Raw genomic sequence first — 21,877 nt, 5'->3', positions numbered from 1 at the left:
ATTGCGCTAAATGAAATAAGAGGAAGATAAATTTCATATGATTTCACTTATATGTGGAATGTAAAAAAAATTTTAAATCCCAGAAACAGACTAAAAAATATAGAAGAAACTGGTGGTTGCCAGAGAGGAGAAAGGTGAGTGATGGGTGAAATAGGTAAAGGGGGGTTAAGAGTTACAAAACTTCCAGCTTTAAATAAATCACAAGGATGAAAGGATAGCATAGGGAATATAGTCAATAATATAATAACTTTTTATGCTGACAGATAGTAGGTGTACTTACTGTGGTGAACATTTCATAATCTATATAATCAAATCTAGATAATTTTCAAATCACACCTGAAACTAATATAAGATTGTATGTCAATTATAATTCAATTAAAAATAAAAAAATTAAATATTTTTTCATTGTCTTTAGTTTTTGGACATTTAATTATGATGACTCTTAATGTAGATTTTTGTCTTGAGTTTTTATGTAAGTTCTAGTTAGTTAGCAATCTTGGTTTCAGAGTAGAATTTAGGGATTCACACTTACATGTAATACCCAGTGCTCATCATAACAAGTGCTCTTCTTAATCCCCATCACCCATTTAGCCCTTCCCCACCAACCTCTGCTCTAGCAACCCTATTCTCTATAGCTGAATCTCTTATAGTTTGCTTCTCCACTCTCCTTTTTCCTTCCTTCTATTTTTCATGTTTTGTTTCTTGAATTCCACATCTGAGTGAAATCATATAGTATTTGTCTTTCTCTGATTTATTTTGCTTAGCATAATACACTGTAGTTCCATCCACATCATTGCAAATGGCAAGATTTCATTCTTTTTGCTATACACACACACACACACACACATCCACATTCTGTTCATCAGTTGATGGACATTTGGGCTCTATCCATAATTGTAGCTATTTAGCTGTTTGATAATGTTTGATAAACATAAGGGTGCATGTGTGCTTTATGAATAGTATTTTTGTGTCCTTTGGGTAAATATTTTTATGTCCTTTGAGTAAATACCTAGTAGTGCAATTGCTGGGTCGTGTTAGGTTAACTCCTGCCGTGAAGGGTGAAGAAGAGAGAGGAGACGGTGGCTCTATGGCAAACACAATTTTTATTGTGGCAACAGAGGCCAGCAGAGGGCGTCACTAGCTAAGACTGGAGCTCTTGTCGCTTGCAGACTTAGGGGTAGTTAGAGGTTCTAACTGAGGAGGTGAGTAAAAATTTTTGCAGCTAGTCATTGGTAGAGTTGCTAAGGAAGACTGCTTTTGCAGTTAAACATGTTTTTGTTGAACAGGATGTATACTCTGGTCCCAGGGTTTAGGTGGTAATTTTCCAGTCCAGTCATCTGAGGTGGTGGCTGGTAGAAAATGGCAGGTCTTTGGTTAACATTTCAGTCTGTTCTCCTTAAAAAAAAAAATAGAGAGAGAGAGAATTGGGGACAGGGAGGTGTCTGGGTGGCTCAGTCGCTAAGTGCCTGCCTTTAGTTCAGGTCATGATCCCAGGGTCCTGGGATGGAGCCCCACATGGAGCTCCACATCAGGCTCCCTGATTTGTGAGGAGTCTGCTTCTCCCTCTCCCACTCCCCCGCTTGTGTTCCCTCTCTCCCTGTGTCTCTTTCTCTGTCAAATAAATAAAATCTTAAAAAAAAAGAAAGACGGGGGATTGGGTTGTTGAGGGCAATGCTTCCTGCTGAGTGGAGATGTTGAGGTTATGGTGTTTTTCTGGCTTAGATAATATCTTATTTGGCACAGGAAGAAGATGATAACCGTGTGTTTTAGGTAGCTGGTAAAAGAAATTTAGTTCTTGGTAGATAAGCTAGATAGGACATTAAGTATTCAACAAAGTCAAAACAACAGAATTATGCCAAAAAAGGCAAGAGGGTCCAATAGCCAATAGAGGGCCATAGCCACTGTTGGCCATAAAGTAAGTCCCATCATTCATGAACCCATTCCATTGAGGTGAAGATGTTTTTCAAGTAACTCAGGTGAGTGATGACCTGTCCAGTCTTACTGATACAAAATAGGCATTCCTCCTTTAGGAAAGTGTGTGTTCTGGGGCACCTGAGTGGCTCAGTTGTTTGAGTGTCTGCCTTCAACTCAGGTCATGATCCCGAGGTCCTGGAATTGAGCCCTGCATCAGGCTCCCTGCTCTTCGGGGAACCTGTTTCTCCCTCTCCCTCTGCCTGCTGCTCCCCCTGCTTGTGCTTTCTCTTTGTCAAATAAATAAAAAAAATCTTTTAATAAAAAAAATTAAGGTAAGTATATGTTCCCTCAACGTGGGCAATTAGGAGATTTGGTCTTTGGTTTGGTTTGGTTTTGGAGGGTCAATCTGTGTAAAGGAGAAAAGATTCTGGCAGGTGGGGTCTAGGGGAATTATGCATCTTTTAGGTTGAGCACGGAAAAAAACAAGTGGTGGATTGAGGAATGCAGGAAGCAGGGTGTAGGGTTTAGGCACAATGGGGTAAACAGGAAGTATAGCCTGGTTAACAATTTAGAGTCTTGGATAAGGACTTGTCCAATTTTTTGACGGCAACTAGGATAGAAGTGTTGTGGAGGAATTTGGTGGGTTTTAAGATATGAGCCTGAAAGAGTTTGGAAATACAGGGCTTTAATCCCTGAAGGCCTGCAGGGCTTAGTGGATATTGTAGCTGATGAAGAGAGGGGGATTTTGGAGTTTGATTGTGACAGATGTATGGTGAGTGGCTATGGTGGGTTCCACAGTGTATGGAGGGATCCACTTGTGGGAAGAGGGTGAGTAGAGGAAATAGAGGGGAGGGAGAAGCATATAGGTGACAAAGTAGGATGAAGGGGGTTGAGTTGGAGGGTGCAAATTGGAGGGAGGCCTGGAATTTGCTTAGAATGTCTCTCCCTAAGATTGCAGGGGAGCATTGTGGGATAACTAAAAAGGAATGAATGAAGGGAGTGTCAGGTTGCAGAGTAAAGGGCCAGTTGCTTATGCGTGGAGGGTATCCACCCCAACAGTAGAGATGGAGGAACTGTGGAGAGGGCTGGAAAACTCTGGTAAGAATGTTGCTCCCGTGTCCAGTAAGAAAGAGATGGGCTTATCAGATACTGACAGCATTACCCTGAGTTCTGAGACAGTGATGGTGGTGGGGTCCACAGACCCTGGGCCCTGTCGGTCTTTGGTGGCCAGACCCATTAGGTTCCCCAGGCCTAGATTTGGGTTAGGGGATTGGTTTGAATTGGAAGTGGTTGGAAGGGAAACAGTCTCGCAGAGTACCGTCCAACTTCCAGTGCCCTTTCTGCCACAGATAGGACAAGGTTTTGGTGGCGGTTTGGGATTGCGGCAAGCTGTTGCCCAGTGGCCCTGTTGATGGTATTTAAAGCATGGTCGTGGTGGGGTTATGCATGGGGCATTAGGTTTTTGAGTACCCTGAGAGCCTTGCCTGATGGCAGCTGCCAGTATCTGATATTTTGCCTGATTTCTTTTGAGTTTTTTTGGGATTTTGCTCCTCCTCTATATTATCAAATACCTTAAAGGCCACCTTAATTACGTCCTGTTGTGGGGTTTGTGGGCCATCTTCCAATATTTGGAGTTTTCATGGATATTTGCGGCCAACTGTGAAATGAGGTACAGTGAAGATAAATCTTTTCCTTGTCTGTGTTGGCGGTGAGAGTAGTGTATCTTGTTATAGCTTTTAAAGGCCAGGAGTAGAAGGGGGCAGGGTTTTCATTAGGGCCCTGGGTAACTTTTTTATCTTTTTATAATTGATGGCCTTGAGGGTAGTGTTATCTATACCAGCCAGGAGGTAAATAATCATGTGGCCCCCTCCTCTGTCTATCGGGTATATTGGGCAGATAGTCCCATTTGGAATCCATTTTGGGGACAGCAATGATGCCAATGGGTTGTGGGTGGCATCCTGTTGATGGAGGGTGTCTACATGAATTTGAGCCGCTGCCCAGATATGCTCCCAGTCCTTAGGGCAGAGGGTGGACAAGAGGATGACATAGATGTAGTAGTTAAGATTATAGGACTGGTTGATGTATAGGAATTCTTTTCAGAAGGTGGTAGGGTTGGTGGTGAAAGAGCCCAAGCACTTTTTAATTTGGGAAAGGTCAGCAAGGGAGAACGGCACATGAATGCAGACAATGCCTTCTGCCCCTGCCACCTCCTTGAGGAGGGGAGTGTGTTGGCAGGGGCATGAGATTGGGGGGGGGGTTGGGGGATGGGCAAGGAGGCACTGATGGACTAGATAGAGAAGGGGGCACAGAAGTGAGAGGTGGTAATGGAGGCAATGTATCTGCCTGAAATTGCAAGCAGGTTTTTTGGGGAGGAAGCGGGGGGGGGGGTTGGGATTTTCTTTTGAGGAGAAGGACTTGGCAGGGCAAATAGGGTTGACAGAGAGAGGGTTTAGATTGGAGGTGGACAAAGGCCTGGATAGAAGGAACCTCAGACCATTTTCTATTGTGTTGGAGGAAGTTTCTGAGGTCATGTTCTATTTGGAAATTAAAAGTGCCATTTTCCAGGGTGGCAAATCCACTGAAGAGAGTCAACAGAGCTCTCTGAGGACAGACCATGAAGGTAGGTGGGGCCCAAGATGTCACCTGGGTGACCTTTACCTGATCTGGAGGGAGGTAGCTCTCAGGAGCTCTGAGGTCAAAAGCAGAGAGTTCAGGAAGGGTTTTTTGTTTTGTTTTGTTTTTTTCCTGAAAAAGTTTCAAAAGAGGTCATGGCCAGAATGCATCATGGATTTCCTTGAGGGTGGTGTTTTAAAGTAATTTTCACCATAGCTCTATAACCAGCTTCCTGGACTTAACAATCGGGAGTTTGCTTACAGGGCTTGGCTCTTCCTTGCATACTCCATCCTTAAGCACTGGGAAAGCTATCCCAGACGCGGGTTCTGGCCCTGTTTGCAAAATTAGTATTTGCATTGTTGGAGCTGAGGCTGAAATCAGTGTGGCGATATTTCGTATTGTCTAAGCTCACATATGATAGTGACTAAAGGTCTGTGAAATCCGTTGGGAAAAGAAAAAAACTGCACAAGTGTCCTGGATCGAGTGCTGGACTGCCACTGGCCCTTGACTGGACCGACAGAATTCTCAGGAGAAAAAGGGCTTGCTGAGGGGTCCCTGGGTTTTCGGGGAGTCTCCATGCAGACTTGGGGTGGGGGGGACTGGCTGTGAAAATTCAAGGTGAGGGGTTGGGGGAAGATGGCCCACTAGGGGCCCCCTCTGTCAGTGCAGCGTGGCTGCTGTCCCTTCTTACCTGGCAACCTGACTCCTCAGGACCATGGGGTGTTTTTTCCCACTAACTGAATCACTCATTCTTTCAACAAAAATGTGTTGTTTACCTCGAATGTGAGAAACACTTGATCTTAGAGGCCACAAATCAGAGATTCTCTTTTCTTGTCTTTCTCTCTAGATGACAGTCTCCTGTATGGATACTCAGGATGGTGCCCTTCTTAAGACCAAGGGCACAGCTTTTAAAATTAGGAAAATAGTATACATGTCTTAAATTTACCACATTATATCTGTTCTCCGCATGTCTTTCTGTAGATCAGAGTTGCCATCTGGCCAGATTTTCCTTAGGCTTCCTTATGCTCAAAGAAATTACTTACACTCCACTCCTTCCTCTGCATAGTACAGGTCTGTTGGTTGTGAATTCTCTTCCTGTTTGCTTATATGAAAATGTATTTGTTACCTTCATTTTTGTAGGATAATTATGTTGTTTGTAACATTTTGGCGGACAGGCTTTTTCTTTTATGGTTTTAAACATACAGTTTTCTTGTTTTGTGCTCTCCTGTTTCTGATAGGAAGTCAGCTGGTATTTGTGTCAGTGTTCTCCTATACACATTATTACAATGTATCTTTTGTCTGGATCAATTTTGAGTTTATTTTCTTTACCTTTGAATTTTGAATTCTTTACCTTTGAATTTGACTATTATGTGCCTGTGTGGTTTTCTATTGTGTTTATCCTACCCTTAGTTCACTGAACTTCTTAGTTGTGTAAGTTTATGTTTTCACCCAATTTGGGAAAATTTTTTTTTTTTAAAGATTTTTTTAATTTATTTATCAGAGAGAGAGAGGGGGAGAGAGCGAGCACAGGCAGACAGAACGGCAGGCAGAGGCAGAGTGAGAAGCAGGCTCCCCGCTGAGCAAGGAGCCCGATGTGGGACTCGATCCCAGGACGCTGGGATCACGACCCGAGCCGAAGGCAGCTGCTTAACCAACTGAGCCACCCAGGCGTCCCCAATTTGGGAAAATTTTGACCATTTTTTTAATCCTTCTTCTATCTCATTATCCTATTCTTCTGAGACTCCAATTAATTATATGTTCTATTGCTTGTTATTGTCCCGCAAGTCACTGAGGATTCATTCACTTTCTTTGATACTTTTTTCCCCCCTGTTTTTCAAATTGGGTAGTTTCTATTGAGCTCTCTTCAATAATGCTGACTCCTATGTGGTCTCCAATATGCTGTTAAGATTATGTTATTTTTTTCAGTTATTGTACTTTTCAGTTCTAAAATTTCCATTTTTTAAAAAAGATTTATTTATTTATTTATTGGACAGAGAGATTACAAGTAGGCAGAGAGGCAGGCAGAGAGAGAGGAGGAAGCAGGCTCTCCGCTGAGCAGAGAGCCTGATGCAGGGCTCGATCCCAGCACCCTGGGATCATGACCTGAGCTGAAGGCAGAGGCTTAACCCACTGAGCCACCCGGGCGCCCCCCATTTGGTTCTTTTTTATAGTTTTAGTTTCTATGTTGAGATTCCTTATCAGTTCACTTATATGACACTATTTTCCTTTAGTTTCTTGAACATATCTCTACCAGCTGCTTTTTGCTTTTGTTCACTAATTCCATCTTAAGGTCAGTAACCTTTTTTTCTTTCCTATGGGTCACATTTTTATTTATATTTCTACTAATTTCTTATTATATAGTGGACATAGTGAATGATGCATTGTAGGGGTTCTGGATTTTGTGTGTGTTCCTTTGAAGAGTGTTGACTTGCGTTCTCCTAGGTTGAATTGTAATTGAATTGTAGTCCAAACTCTGTCTTCTTTGAGGTAGACAGCAGCACACATCTCTTGCAGCTTCTGGCTGCCATTGTCAGACCTCCAGGAGTCAGTGATCAGCCAAGAATTTGGTCACAGTTTATACTCATTTTGAGGTTTAATTATGACTTCTTTCTTTCTAGGATTTCCTTTTATAGCTGCTCTGCCAGCCCTAATCTTTGTTCTCTGAATCCACAAATCAGTAAACTGTGGGATTTTGCCTCCCCTTGGTATGTGGACAAAGAAGTCCTCTCAGGCATAAAGCCCCAGACTTGCAAATCTTGCTTGACCCTGTTCCTGTCTTTTTTAGGGGTGACTTTTATCCAGTACCTTTCAAGGAACTTTCGAGTAGTTCTTTCTTATTTTTCACCCTGTTTATAAGTGTTATCTAAAAGAGGGTTAGTTTGACCAACTACTCCATTATTAATGGAAGCCAGAACTTCCCTTCCATTTTAACCACATTTTTGAACTTATTTCTTCAACATATGTAGCTATATTTATAGAATAGTTTTAGCTAATATTTATCCCCCTCCCTCAAAAAAATGTTAATAATGTTATTAAGATTTCGTTTTTCTTCTTGCTCTCAGTAGACCATATTTCTTTCATTCTTTTTAATTTTTTTTTAAGATTTTATTTATTTGAGAGAGAGAGAGCACAAGTAGGTGAAGAGGTCAAGGGAGAGATGAATATCCAAGCAGACTCCTGAGTTGGGAGCCCCATGCAGGGCTCGATCTCAGGACCCATGCAATCAGGACCTGAGCCGAAACCAAGAGTTGGATGCCTATCAGATTGAGCTACCCAGGCACCCAAGTAAACCATATTTCAAGTTGAGAATTCTTTTGGAATTTTATTTTATTTTATTTTTATTTTTATTTTTTATTTATTTATTTATTTTAAGATTTTATTTATTTATTTGACAGAGAAATCACAAGTAGATAGAGAAGCAGGCAGAGAGAGAGAGAGGGAAGCAGGCTCCCTGCTGAGCAGAGAGCCCGATGCGGGACTCAATCCCAGGACCCTGAGATCATGACCTGAGCCGAAGGCAGCGGCTTAACCCACTGAGCCACCCAGGCGCCCCTGGAATTTTATTTTATTTTGGATTATTTATTTGTTTATTTGACAGAGAAATAGAGAGGGAACACAAGCAGGGGGAGTGGGAGAGGGAGAAGCAGACTTCCAGCTGAGCAGGGAGCCCCATGTGGGGCTCAATCCCAGGACCCATGGGATGATGACCTGAGCTGAAGGCAGACACCCAAGGACTGAGCCACCCAGGTGCCCCTTTTTTGGAGTTTAAGTTCCAGGTCTTGGGCCTTTATTTTTGAATGCCAGTTAATCAAGGGATAGTGCTGTGTATTCAAAATAATTTTCACTTAGAAATTTGAAAAGGAACCTGAAGGAGTCTCTGAACCACCCCCATTTATTTTGGCTTGTGACAAAACTCTCCAATTTGTCTTGCTTAGGATCCTGTAATCTTAATTGCATAAAATTGTTTTCAGGATTAAAACAGAAAGCATAAAAAAAAAACGCTAAATGTATCACATAGCATAGAATATATATTCTGTAAGTGCTAGTTACCATTCTCTTCACAATGATGATTGTCTTCGTGGAAATACATATCTAAAGTAGTATCTAAAGCCAAATATGTATCTAAAGCCAGCCCATTTGGTTTTAAGCAAATAGCACATGCTTAAATCTATATGTATGTGTGTGTATAATTTTTAAAATTTCAAAAACAGTAAAAATTTTTTTTAAAGATTTTATTTATTTATTTGACAGGCAGAGATCACAAGTAGGCAGAGATACAAGCAGAGAGAGAGAGGAGGAAGCAGGTTCCCTGCTGAGCAGAGAGCCCAATGTGGGGCTTGATCCCAGGACCCTGAGATCATGACCTGAGCCGAAGGCAGAGGATTTAACCACTGAGCCACTCAGGCGCCCCCAGTAAAATCTTTTTTAAAAAATATTTTATTTATGAGGGAGAGCATGAACAGGGGAGATGGGCAGAGGGAAGAGGAGCAGCAGACTCCCCGCTAAGCAGGGAGCAGGACTGTGGGACCTGAACTGAAGGCAGACGCTTCACTGAGCTACCCAGTTACCTGTAAAATGTTTCTTGATGTAGTATTCCAAGAGTTCTTAAGCATGAAATCTTGCTTGTCCATAAGACCTTGTCCATAAAAGAAAAAATTGGATTTTATAAAAATTGAAGTCTTTTGCTCTGTGCAAGAGCAGAGCACTTAACACTGTTAAGACCACCCAGCTGATCGCAGGAGGTTTTAAACAGGTGTGGGAGAGCAGTGGCTAAAAGGAGATGTGCTTGTGTTGGGAGGGAGGATTGATTTTGGTCTTGGAAGAACCATTCTGCCTAGTATTTATCATGTGGTGGAAACAACTCAAATTGAAATCATGCAGATTTGGTTTTGAAATCTGGCCCTGGCTCAATGTAACTCTGTAACCATGGCCAGTTTGGAGCAACGTGGTGTACTAATAAATAAATTGTGTGTATTTGTAAACCAAGGATGACACTGTCTTTCTTGTTTGTCTTACTGGGCTCTTTCCTGAGGATCAGATGAGACCATGTATGTAAAAACATTATTAAAGAATATAACACTAATACAAGGTGAGAGAGGGACTATTACAGTATTTCTACCTGCTTCTCTATACTGAGATGATTCTGTAACATTGTGTGAGAGAAAGATTTAAGCAGTATGACCTCCTGCGTATTTATATAGCAAATAGGAGACATTTTGTTATCATTATGTGATGAGTAGACTCGAAGACTGAAAACCCAAGAGCCAATGAAGGGATGAGTTTTGGACACCATCATGGGCTAATAGAAGGGGGTAGGGTTTCTAATAGGAAGGACACTGAGTGGGGTCAGAGAACGTCCCACAGTATTGTTCAAGCTACTCTGCGTTTCTCTTTGTGTCTTCCCTGGAGGAATCCCACCACTTTGATGAATGTGGAGTGATTTAGAACACGTCCACTTTAGTGTGTGGAGAGGAAGCAAGCTCAGGCCGACCCTGCAGCTGGCTGATGGGAAAAGAAGTGCATCTCCAGGCTGTATTCTTGACCATGCAGAATTTATTGAGAAAGAAAAGTGTGTTGAGAGATGGGGTAAGGGAAGACAGATGACAGATAAGAAAGGGTAACGGGGCACGGATAGGAGAGGGAAGGGGAGGTATTTGAACATCCTGACACTCAGGCGGAGGCAGAAATGATTAGTTATTGGCTGGGAAAGAAAATATAAATCGAGCCCTGTATGATGATGGAGAAGTTTTGCTGCCTGAGTCAGGGCAGGAAGCGAGGGCACAGGCTTCTAGAGCTTGTTGCAAAAAGATTGGTTCCGACAGCATATAATTTGCATCCTGGTTCCGTGGGAGAAGAGGTTCATAGACGGGCACATGTTCTCACACCCCTGAACCATGAATTGGAGTTTTCCACCTGAAAGAAGCAGAGACAGACTGTAGTGAGCAGAAGGCTTCCTCCTCTGACCTTTGTCTTCATCCATGGTCCCCAGTGTCTCCATGAAGGCATGACCAAGACCTCCAGCTTGTGTATCTTCCTCCCCCACTCCTTCTGCCTGTCTTTTCTGTGCCCTTCCCCACATCTGCTGCCTCCAGCCTCTACTGAGGGACTAGACAAACCACAAGGGAAGTCAGACAGTGTGGTTCACAGGATGGCAATAACCAAGATCCTTTATTCGGGGATGAAGAATGAGTATAGTAAGGGTAGAGGGTATGGGAATAAAGCAGAACAGGTCTGGCAACCTATGAACACTGACTGACAATTGTTTATTCATTTATTCAGTATTTGCTAAATGCCTACCATGTACTAAACATTTGTGCTAAGTGCTAGGAACATATAGCCATGAACAAGACAGACACGATCCTGAGCTTATGGTCAATGTCTCAACATCTCAAGGTGCAACTCCTCCATTTCTTTTGTAGGAAGAGACCGCCAGTCTCCCTGTCTCCTTTTAAGACACCATAGGCCTGTTGGGAAGGGCCCTTCCCTCTCCATCAGCAGCTAGAATTGTGCTCTTAATTCAGGATAAGGTTCTCCTGAGTCTTCAAGTTTCTGGGGAAGTGCAGCTTGACCCCTCCTCTGGCTCCCGCCACCCCAGCTGCTCTCAAGAGTACTCAGTTGATGTGTGTCTCTGGCACAGACTGTGTTATGAAGTCCCCACGTACCTTCAAAGATCTTCTTTAACATGCACTGCTGGGAATTCTGAGTGGAGCAGACTCCCTCTCCACGAAGACATTTTCCTTGATCATTCATATATGAACATGTGTGGCAATTTAATATTGGGCCTGCAAATTTAAGATAAGCCTGATGAAATTTCCCGATGGACCAGGCGTAGAGAGAGCCATGAGTCCCAGGGAGAGGGATGGTGGGCAGTAAGTAGCCTGGATACCACATATCTTTTTATGGTTCTTATTGGCATTTGAGAGCCCTGCATCTGATAGAGCGTAGTTTCTCCTCTGGACCAGAGGAAATTCCTTCATTCTTACTACTTCTTCTATAAATGTCATTGCTGAAGAATCCCAGATTTCTCTCTACAATACTGATGTTTACTCCAATTCATATCCCCACTGGCTCTGCCATGTATAACTCCATAGGAGCAAAGTAGACCTTTAATCACGTGATTGGCTCCCCATTTTACTCTCCCATCATATTGTCACCCACAAGGCACACTTAGAGTAATAACTGACTGATTAATAAGCTATGTTAGAGGGTCTGGGTGTTATGAGCCTGGGGGGCTCAGTGGGTTGAGCGGCTGCCCCTGGCTCAGGACATAATCCCAGGGTTCTGGGATCGAGCCCCGCATAGGGCTCCCTGCTTAGCAGACAGCCTGATTCTCCCTCTCCCTCTGCCTGCCGCTCTACCTACTTATACTCTATCTCTCTGTCAAATAAATGAATAGAATCTTTATTTTTTAAAAAAGGCTATATTAGAATGCTCTAATACTGCAAATTCTGTAAAGAGTGATCATTCTCCATTTTCAAGTTGACCTTCAACAATGTCAATTTTTTGGGGTGCCTCGGTGGCTCAGTAGGTTGAGCATCTACCTTTGGCCCAGGTCATGATCCCAGAGTCGTGGGATCGAGCCCCGCATTAGGCTCTCTGGTCTGTGGGTAGCCTGTTTCTCCCTCTCCCAACCCCCGCTTGTGTTCCTCTCTCCCTGTCTCTCTGTCAAATAAATAAATAAAATCTTTATTAGAAACAAAACAGCAATGTCAATTTGTCACAAAGGGCATTCTTTTTGAAATGCTTCCATTTGCCTCTTTTACTATGTCCATTACCAGTTCCCTACTTAAGGAAGGATAAAGAAATAGGTGAGATGTGGGCTTTGGAGTCAGACCAACTTAACTTTGAATCCAAGGATTGCTACTTTCTAGCTATGTGATGTTAGCCCCACTTCTCTCATCTGAAGTTGTGCGATGGAAGGAACTATGAAGTGCTTATGTCTGGTAATATCTTGAGGGGTCAAACTCTGGATCTTGCTTTCCTTTCTTGAACAGCCTCTCTTTAGTAAGAGCCAAAGGATTGCACTTGCGATGGGAACCTTTTTAGGAATCTAACAGACAAGAGTGAGTTCATGCTTTATTTTCTTTGTTCAAATAAAATGGAGCCACCAGCTCCAGGGCTAGTCATCTCTTCCCAGAGTTGGCGAGGCATTCTAACATAGTTTGTTGAGGCAGATTAACGTGAAGCTCATGAAGGTGAGTGTCCCATGAGCTCCTTCCAAGGGAGCAGTGGGCATTTGTATTCATAATTTCTTTTTTTTTTTAAGATTTTATTTATTTATTTGACAGACAGAGATTACAAGTAGGTAGAGAGGCAGGCAGAGAGAGGAGGAAGCAGGCTCCCCGCTGAGCAGAGAGCCCGACGTGGGGCTCGATCCCAGGACCCTGGGACCATGAACTGAGCTGAAGGCAGAGGCTTTAACCCACTGAGCCACCCAGGCGCCCTGTATTCATAATTTCTTATGTAGGGTGAAGTTGGAGGGACTGTTGGCATTTTGTATTTGTCATTTTATTTTTTAAAGGGCCCTCAAAATTGTTTCGCCTTCAGGGCTCCACAAAACCTATATCCTGCCTCCTGGTATTATTGTAAAGAGATGTAACGAGTGTTTTTGAGAGAGCTGTCTGTGAAGTGTTTGTGAGCTAGTCTTCTATATGCTCTCCTTAAAGTTGGGTGTCTTGATGTGTTGCCTGTTTTTCTCCTGAAGTCAAGGACAAGAACCCATCCAGATATATTTCACCCAAAAATGTGCCTCACCTGAAAATGTGCTTGATGGTGGAATGCCTGAAGGCTGGTCACCCAGTGGCTTTTCACCTGAAACTTGTTCACTTGAAGCCTGCTCACCTGAAGCTTGTTCACTTGAAGCCTGTTCACCAGAAGGCTTCTCACTGGAAGCTTGTTCACCTGAAGGCTTTTCAGTTGAAACCTGTTCACCTGAAGCCTGTTCACCTGAAGGTTTTTCGCCGGAAGGCTGTTCACTGGAAGGCTTTTCACCTGAAGACTGTTCGCCGGAAGGCTGTTCAACTGAAGGCTTTTCACCTGAAGACTGTTCAACTGAAGGTTCACCAGAAGTGTGCTCTCCTGAAGCACGTTCACCTGAAGTGTGTTCACCCGTAGCATGCTCACCTGAAGTGTGTTCACCTGAAGTGTGTTCACCTGAAGTGTGTTCACCTGAAGTGTGTTCACTCGAAGTGTGCTCACTGGAAGTATGTTCAGCTGAAGTGTGCTCACCTGAAGAGTGCTCACTTAAAGTGCTCTCGCCTGCAGAAGTCTCATATAAAGCCTCACCATCTGAAGGGTTTCCAAGTGAAACGTACTCACCTGAAAATTGCTGAACTGAAGCTTGATGATCCATGGAGCCAGGAGGCTCATCAGGCTGACCTGATGCTCCTGGGGTGGAGAAGAAACAAGAGAGACAGTGAAGGCGAGAGAAAGAACGGGATAAGGACTGCTTTGCTTATGCAATAAGGCTAACGTGGGATTCCTGGGTTTCCTGTAGGCCTGCTCAGAGATCTGAAGATATTGCAGATGTTGGAGGAAATCAACTAATTACTCGAAAAGACCATGAAGGTCAGAGGTGTTAATGAAACACACAGAGACTGCCTCTGGCACTTAAAGGAAGAATTTTAAGATCCACGTTATTTATTTTTTTTAAGATTTTATTTGTCAGATTGAGAGAGAGAGAGAGAATGAAAGCGCCCAAGTAGGGAGAGCAGTAGGCCGAGGGAGAAGCAGGCTCCCCACTGAGCAGGGAAGGGACTCAGTCCCAGCACCCCAGGATCATGACATGAACCAAAGACAGACACTTAACCGACTGAGCCACCCAGGCATCCCTGAGATCCACATTATTAAGAAATGTAGAGGGGGGTCCCCTAGCCCATGTACCAAAAGCACCCAAAGGGAAAATTGTGTGCCTCCCTGACAAAGACAGCATCAGGAAATCACTGTGCCATCAATCACATTATCAGAAGTCTACCACCAGCCCTCCCTCCCGTTTCTTTCTGGGTGAAAGTCAGGAAGGATGAAAATACAAAAGGGAAAGAGAAAGCAACTCGGTTCAATAAGTAAGTAATTCTAGCTAAAACTGAAAATACAAGATTTTACCCTTTGGACAGGATAATTTAAACCAGAGATGACAAATATCTAATGAACTCACTAAAATGACCAGACAAGATTTAAGATATCTTTATTTGGCAATTTCAAATTCTTTCTTACACTCAGTCCCTAATCCATGCAGGTTGGAGACTCAAAGATGGGATCAGTTATTAAGATAAAAAACATTATTTGCTTATTTATTTCTGAATTGAGATTCCTTGTGATGTACCATTTATACTCACTTCATGTAGTTGCATGGGTTTTCAGTAAGATAAACTGTGAAGTGCCCAGTTCATTGCTTAAGTGTTCAATTAATTTAACTTTTCTCTCCTCCCCACTTTACACTAGGACTTAAAAATCTCTTAGCCGGTCATTCTCTTTTGGCCAGTCCCTTCTACTTTTAATCCATCTCATCAGTGACTGTTAGACAAATATTCTTTAGGTAGTACTTTTTATTTTATTGAATGTAGCACCAAACAATTTGATTATTACTATGTGCTTAGACTGAGTAATTCAGAGGAGGGTGGGTAGACTATAAAAGGACTGAGTTATTAATCCTAGCCAAAATCTGAGAGGAATGACAAGATCTCTTGAGGACGAGGTAGCCTAGGGCTCCAAATTACCCTTATCTCTGTGAGAGTCCTACAATAGATTCATGTATTCTGGATGATTCACAGTTCTTATAATCTACAACTTTCTGAAAGACTGGGATTAGAATATGTTGATAAAGGAAAGGTAAGATTTGGAAAGGCTTTGGGGAGGTTTCTATTTTTGAAAGTTGTTATTGAATATTATCTGCTTGACTGTTTAACAGTTAACAGGAGTTTTAATAAATTTCTGATGTAGAAAGGAGGCTTGAAAAAATACACTCATTTTACTCATTCTTAAAGTTGACGAGTCACTGCTTTGCTATGTGGCTGGCATATACTACCACCTGGTAGCTATGTATCTACATTTCTGAATCAACTTTGAAAATCTAAGAGAGCAAAAAACAAAATCTCAGACAACCAACATTACAGAAAACACTTTGTCATTTCGCCAACAGTTCGGATCTCATGGCCTCTCTCTTCTCCTCTAGGAAAAATGAGGGAATATAACCCATGAAAGAGGACCCTGCAAGAGGAAATACAGACAACTGGATGGATAGAACATGGCCATGACAGAGAGGCTTGTAAGGTCTCTGGCCCATAGCCCTGCTGTGTTCTGAGATGGCTTTCTGGGTACATCACATTCCCATCTCCTTACATCTTTCCTTGCTACATTAACTACACAAGGATCCCTTGCACTCCATTCATTGGGACAAACATTCATTGTACTTTCACAAAACCCTTAGACCTGTTTTCTGATCTCACAGAGCATCAGGTACAAAAGATGAGTGACTGAAAGAAGTAGTAGGAATGAGACTGTGCCCAACCAGTGGGCTTCTCTGATGGCAAAGCCATTACTAGGAGGAATCAACTGGCTTGGGAGCTCTCAGAGTTGAACTGGTTTAGCTATTCTTGATTCTGAGTCAGATTGATTTAGATAACTAATATTCTGGTCTTCCTTCTTCAAGGGCTAAAAGACGTGAAAGAATTCTCCCAGAGCCAAGATAGGGGACTCACCTCTGGGACATCCAATTAGATAAAGACTCATTAGTAAGAGAAACTTCTTCATCTGGATTTTGGGAAAGAGGAGACTCTGGCGTAGGGCACCCAAGAGTTGTGAAGGAAAACTGTGAGCAGAAGCTCCCAATGCTAAGTTACAGCTCCTGGGAATTCTAGAACCTCAGAGACCACCCATGTGCCTCACAATGGTTTGAGCTCTGAGGTTCTCATGCAGGCTGTTCAGGCAGGAATGGCTTTCTAACAACTCAGGGCAAATGATGCCACTGAAGGCTAATTTGCCAAGTATAACATGGTGTATTGGGGCTCTTTGCCCTATCTTAAAAAAAAATCCTATTACCAAAATAATATTCTTTTTGTAATAAATTTTTAAAGCTATTCTCTTTTTGAAATGTTCTTGACAGCGAGCTGTGATTGCCTGATTATTTTGTGTTCGGCTCTTTGAATCAGCATCCCCCACCCCGTTTTGTTTTGTTTTGGTTTTGTTGTTGTTGTTGTTGTTGTTGTTTTTAAAGATTTTATTTATTTATTTGACACAGAGAGAGAGATCACAAATAGGCAGAGAGTCAGGCAGAGAGAGAGGGGGAAGCAGGCTCTCTGCTCAGCAGGGATGCTGAGGCAGATGCGGGGCTCGATCCCAGGGCCCTGAGATCATGAATCCCAGGACCCTGAGATCATGACCTGAGCTGAAAGCAGCAGCTTAATCCACTGAACCACCCAGGCGCCTCTTTTTTGGGGGCCTGTAAACTAGTCTCTCTTGACCTGATCACCTGAAAGCTGGTTGTGTTTGGCTTCAGACTGCATTTAGCCAGTGGAAGATTTGAGGGGGAAACACACACACACACACACACAGATTGAGATCAAAATACTTATTCTATGTTTATTCTTCTTCCTTTCCTGCCATGGTTTTGACACCGGTTGGATCTTGACATGACAAAGCTGTTCTTGGGTGTCCTATCTTTTATGGCTCCTGCTCTCAACCAGGCTATGGTAACATGTTTTGACAGGAAACAAGTGGCAAATATAGGCCCAGAAAAGGGATCAACAAGGAATTGTTGAAAGCTGTGCCTTGAGTTATAATTTCTCTCTCGCTGTGGATGCAGCGAGGCATCCACCTGGTGGAAAGCTAGAACTGTTGGGGGTTGGGTGGCAGAGAGCTCTTGGCCCTCACCTCCTACTTCTTCCCTGCCCACCTCTGCTGGACCACTTCGTTATATGTAGTACTGAATGCTGGATCCGGTACAGCTGCATTTATCACTCTTACAATTATGGGTTTAATATTTATCTCTTCCATTGGTCTTAAGCTCCTTGAAAGCAGGGTCCCTGTCTGTGTCTTTTTCTTTTCCCCTGTCTGTCTTGATCGCTAAAGTACCCCCACTACCTAGTAGCAGTTTTGCCACATAATACATACTTAATAAATGCTTTGTGAATGAAGGAATGGATGAGTTGCCTTTTTTGGACCCCTCTCTGCCTCACAGAGGAAAGTTTATAGAAAGCTCTAAGAATGGTATGGCTGAAGACTGTGGGTTAGCTGGAAAAAGTGGGATCAGCAGGGGTCAAAAGTTGCAGAGGGAGGCCTACCCTACTTGGCTTGTGTAGGGGGACAAAACTAGGATTTGTGGTTTTGAGGCTGGGTTGCTGGGGAGTGGAGAAATGCATGAAGGAGCAAGTTGATAATTTTTTCTCCATGTGGAGAGTCTGGAGAAACAGCTGGGGATCAGACTGAGTCAGACTTTTGTTGACAGAAGCAGTGGAAATTCATGGAAAAGAAGAGGCACTATGTATAACACACACCAGTTGTTTAAAGTTTGGCAGCACGCTTTTATGCAGTTCTCAGAACTTTCTGGAACTTTGCTGCCTCATCCCTACCTAGGAGTCACAGTATTGAAAGGTAGGACCTAAAGCCTGAATGGTCTTTGTTGGGGTCTGCTATCAAAAGAATGAGACTGATACAAAGTGAAAGTTATGCAAAGCCTTATTCTTTTTTTTTTTTTTTAAGATTTTATTTATTTATTTGACAGAGAGAGATCACAGGTAGGCAGAGAGGCAGACAGAGAGAGGAGGAAGCAGGCTCCCCACTGAGCAGAGAGCCCGATGCGCGACTCGATCCCAGGACCCTGAGATCATGACCTGAGCTGAAGGCAGCGGCTTAACCCACTGAGCCACACAGGTGCCCCTGCAAAGCCTTATTTTATGCCAAGCATTAGAAGTTAGACTGACTGGCCAGGGGAACGAGACTGAGACAAAGTGAAAGTTATGTGAAGCTTTATTCTATGCCAAGCATCGATGTCAGAATGACCAGCAAGGGCTGCCTCTGAAGAGAGCGACCCCCTCCCGATCTTATAGACTGGTTTTATAGGGCATAACCGTGACCCAAGGTATGTGGCTTCTATTGTTAAGGCGTTTACTCCCAGAATCGATACCCGGAACCATACCAGGTACTACTGGGACATTTATTCCCGGAATGAAGTCCGTGGATGTAAACAACAATGTGGCTACCTAGGCAATATGGAGTTGCTCTGGTTAAGCAGGCCCTAATAGTTAAACAGTTTTTAACATTAAATTGGCCCTAACAGTGTTTCGTTAAACCTCAGCCTCCAACTTTTTCCTCCCTCTTTTTCTTAAAGTTAGCATGACGGGACTGTATCCTAATCCCACCCAGGCTGGCTTTCCTTAAGCTCTGTTTTGGAAACTTTCTCCCTGTGTCCCGTGGTCTGGCACTTTGGAGTCAAACCTGTGAGGATCTAAGCACACCGTATAAAAAACATGGAGTGATGGAGAATTTGCTGTGGGACCAAGAAGTGTTCGGGAGCTAAGATGTCCAGAGGCATTCCAGTTCCTGTGTCCTTCCTCTGTCCATCTCTGCCATCCCAGATGAGGGAAAGCTCCGGTTTCTTTTTTTTTTTTTTTTTTAGGATTTTTATTTATTTGTTAGAGAGAGAGAGAGAGAGAGATACAGAGCACAAGCACGTGCAGACAGAGTGGCAGGCTAGAGGCAGAGGGAGAAGCAGGCTCCCTGCCGAGCAAGGAGCCCGATGTGGGACTCGATCCCAGGACGCCGGGATCATGACCTGAGCCGAAGGCAGCCACTCAACCAACTGAGCCACCCAGGCGTCCCAAAGCTCTGGTTTCTAATGGCCTGAAGTGAAGTGAAGAACCCAATAGGTGAACCCTGGTTAAAAAAAAAAAAAAAAAAAAAAAAAAAAAAAAAAAAAAAAGATGCAGTCTGGTTTAAAAAGATGAGCTGAGCCAAATGGTCTTTTCCCAAGGGCTCACATGTAGTGGGAACACAGAAAGAGAGGCAAGTAGGCTCCCTAGGAATAGTCTTATGTATGGAGAGCTGAGAACCTCTCACTTGACCTGCTTCTTTGTGTGGTGGTGACTTAACCCGTGATGTGCTGGGAACTGTCTTGAACTGACTGATGAGAGCTGATGGGTCAAGTTTTGGGAATTCCATAAGCTGGTTGTTAAACACAGATATTATTAAAGTTAATGTATAAAAGGTATTATGTTAGAAACAAAGGTAAATACTTATCACTTCTTAATTATTTAATGATATTTTACTATTTATTATCTGTGCTCATAAGGTTATTTGGCACTGTTGTATCTTAGGCTAGAAATACTCTATAATGGTGGCCACATCTCAACTCCTTATTCAGTGACATTTGGATGGTAGCTGCAAATTGCTGTTTACACTGTGGAAGTCTTCAAATTCTTTCCTTCCAGCCTCGCCCCCACAAGCCAGTTTTAAGTGTTTACCAGCATACCAGGGTGCTAAACCCATGTACTTGTAACCTGGGGAAGGTGGCCAGCTTGTCAGGACACTGAGACCTTCCATGCTTCTTCAGCACTGGATCTCTTATCTGACTGGACGACTGATCAAACTAAGAGCCAAAAATTATGCTGTAATTGAAGCCAGATAAGGAATGATCGTTTACACTAATGGTTGCATCCAATCTTTAATTTGATGATAGCAAGGCCTCCTGTATCCTACTGTATTTTTTAGCATGTGAAAATCCTTTTGGAACTTCCCTTATCTTTACTTCCCCCGCACCCCAAAGTCTAGAATCACTAGCCCCTCACAATCCTGGGCAGCAGGGAGCAGCAAGGAGCTGAGGACAGCAGCAACTCTTTTCTGCCCACGGGTCCTGTCCCTGTGCTTTAATAAAACTGCCTCCTTGTGGTTTTATTAAATAAATAAATAAATAAATAACCAATGGTTATTTATGCTTTTATATTTTTTAAGATTTTCTCCTTTTTTATTTGAGAGAGAGAGAGTGAGAGAGCATGACTGGGGGGAGGGGGAGAGGAAGAGGGAGAAGCAGACTTTGTATAAATCTTTGTACAATCAGTCAGGGTTTGGTTTTGATTCGTTTGTTTGTTTTTTAGATTAGAGATATGAGTGTAATTATGCATTATTTCTCTTTCTCTATATAACTTATTTTCACTTAGTATAATACTCTCAAGGTCTATTCACGTTGTCATAAATAATGAGTCATTATTATGGCATGAGGCTCCACCCCAGGACCCTGAGACCATGACCTGAGCCAAAGACATCTCAGGCCCAACCCACGAGGCCACCCAGGTGGCTTGCCCACCCCCACTGGCTATTCATAAAGGTTTTTAGTCCTTCATACAAGGGTCTGTTCTTCCCTGAAGTCTGGGCGTTCTGCCACCTTTCTGCCAAGCTTAGTAAGGCTTACCCTGGGTGTTTCCTGCGGTTGGAACCCTGATGTCCAGGACTCTGCCTTCACTGGAGGCACCCACAGCCATTCCTCCTCTCACTCCTTGGGACTCTAACAGGGAACCAGGCCTCCTTCTTATAACTGATGGCAGAGAGGGATATTAGCCAATGGCATACTTTCTAAATATTTCCTTAGGTTTCCACAGTGCAGACCTATCCTTATGTTTATGTCATGGAACAGAGGAAGAGCACTGTAGTGTCATTTTATGGGCAACACCAGGCTGGCTGGAAGGATCCCAAGTTATCTGGTTTCTTGCATTCAGGAAAGAAGGAAGACATAAGGCAGAGATTTCAGAGGCCTCAGGGGGGTGTGGGGGTTGCAGGTCACATGGGTTGTGGGGCTCAGGATGTGGGGAGACACTCCTGAAACCAGAGCTGAACGACAAGCTCTTTCCGGCCTCTACCGTTTCATCCTTAACCACTCACTGAGAGCAACTGAACAAGGTTTCTTAATCTTAAAAAAAAAGCAAAAAAAAAAGCACAACATTTTTGGGTAAACATCTAAATTCTTACTATAACCTACGGAGGCCTCCTTTAATCTTCCTTGGCAGTCCTGGGAAGAGAGTTGACTGTGTGCTGTGATGATTTTATCAAGCTTTACATAGTTTGTACTAAGAAAGCAAGCAAGTTTTACTTGTAGGTTTTTTTTTTTTCCAAGTGTATTATGTTAACTATATTAATATATTTATGAAAACAATGCATGCGCTCCCATCCTAGGTTTCTCTCATGATCTATCCCCACCCCCAGTTCAGGCACAATGACCAGTGTTGAGTCCCTGAGCACCCCACAGGCTAAAGGGGTCCCATCCATCTTTTCCACTGTAGGAAGAACCTGGATAGGGCAGGCAGGGGCCGTCCCTGGCCACAGGGAGGTTGGAAAGCTGGAAAGAAGGACAGGGGTTAGCTTTAAG

The 21,877-nt window shown here is 43.2% G+C and overlaps 1 protein-coding gene and 2 long non-coding RNA genes across 5 annotated transcripts; 2 read left to right on the top strand and 1 right to left on the bottom strand.

Annotated features, from left to right (window-relative positions):
- Window positions 1–1,611: 1,611 nt before the first annotated feature.
- Window positions 1,612–14,095, top strand: LOC123392176. The gene is made up of 2 exons (XR_006606881.1): window positions 1,612–1,976; window positions 13,232–14,095. It is a non-coding gene; the product is annotated as an uncharacterized LOC123392176 (long non-coding RNA).
- On the bottom strand, window positions 10,047–21,025 carry ACRV1 (acrosomal vesicle protein 1). Of its 3 annotated transcripts, none has more exons than XM_013055007.2 (4): window positions 20,927–21,025; window positions 13,369–13,914; window positions 11,190–11,309; window positions 10,047–10,440 (listed from the first exon to the last, which is right to left on the bottom strand). In XM_013055007.2, the coding sequence occupies exons 1-4, from the start codon at window positions 20,994–20,996 to the stop codon at window positions 10,316–10,318; spliced, it is 861 nt and encodes a 286-aa protein (XP_012910461.1). In that variant the 5' UTR covers window positions 20,997–21,025; the 3' UTR covers window positions 10,047–10,315. The 3 variants fall into 3 exon arrangements, with proteins under 3 accessions (XP_012910461.1, XP_012910460.1, XP_004750242.1); XM_013055006.2 differs by having other exon boundaries at window positions 13,282–13,914; window positions 20,927–21,023; XM_004750185.3 differs by lacking the exon at window positions 20,927–21,025 and adding an exon at window positions 16,224–16,390 and having other exon boundaries at window positions 13,282–13,914.
- Window positions 14,262–16,601, top strand: LOC123392177. Its single transcript, XR_006606882.1, has 2 exons — window positions 14,262–14,588; window positions 15,698–16,601. It is a non-coding gene; the product is annotated as an uncharacterized LOC123392177 (long non-coding RNA).
- Window positions 21,026–21,877: the final 852 nt, after the last annotated feature.

The sequence above is a fragment of the Mustela putorius genome, unplaced genomic scaffold, assembly GCF_011764305.1.
Source record: "Mustela putorius furo isolate JIRA1106 unplaced genomic scaffold, ASM1176430v1.1 tig00000460_pilon_pilon_pilon, whole genome shotgun sequence".
Taxonomy (NCBI): Eukaryota; Metazoa; Chordata; class Mammalia; order Carnivora; family Mustelidae; genus Mustela; species Mustela putorius.
The sequence above is the reverse complement of the archived record's forward strand: the minus strand, read 5'-3'. Positions and strand labels throughout refer to the sequence as shown.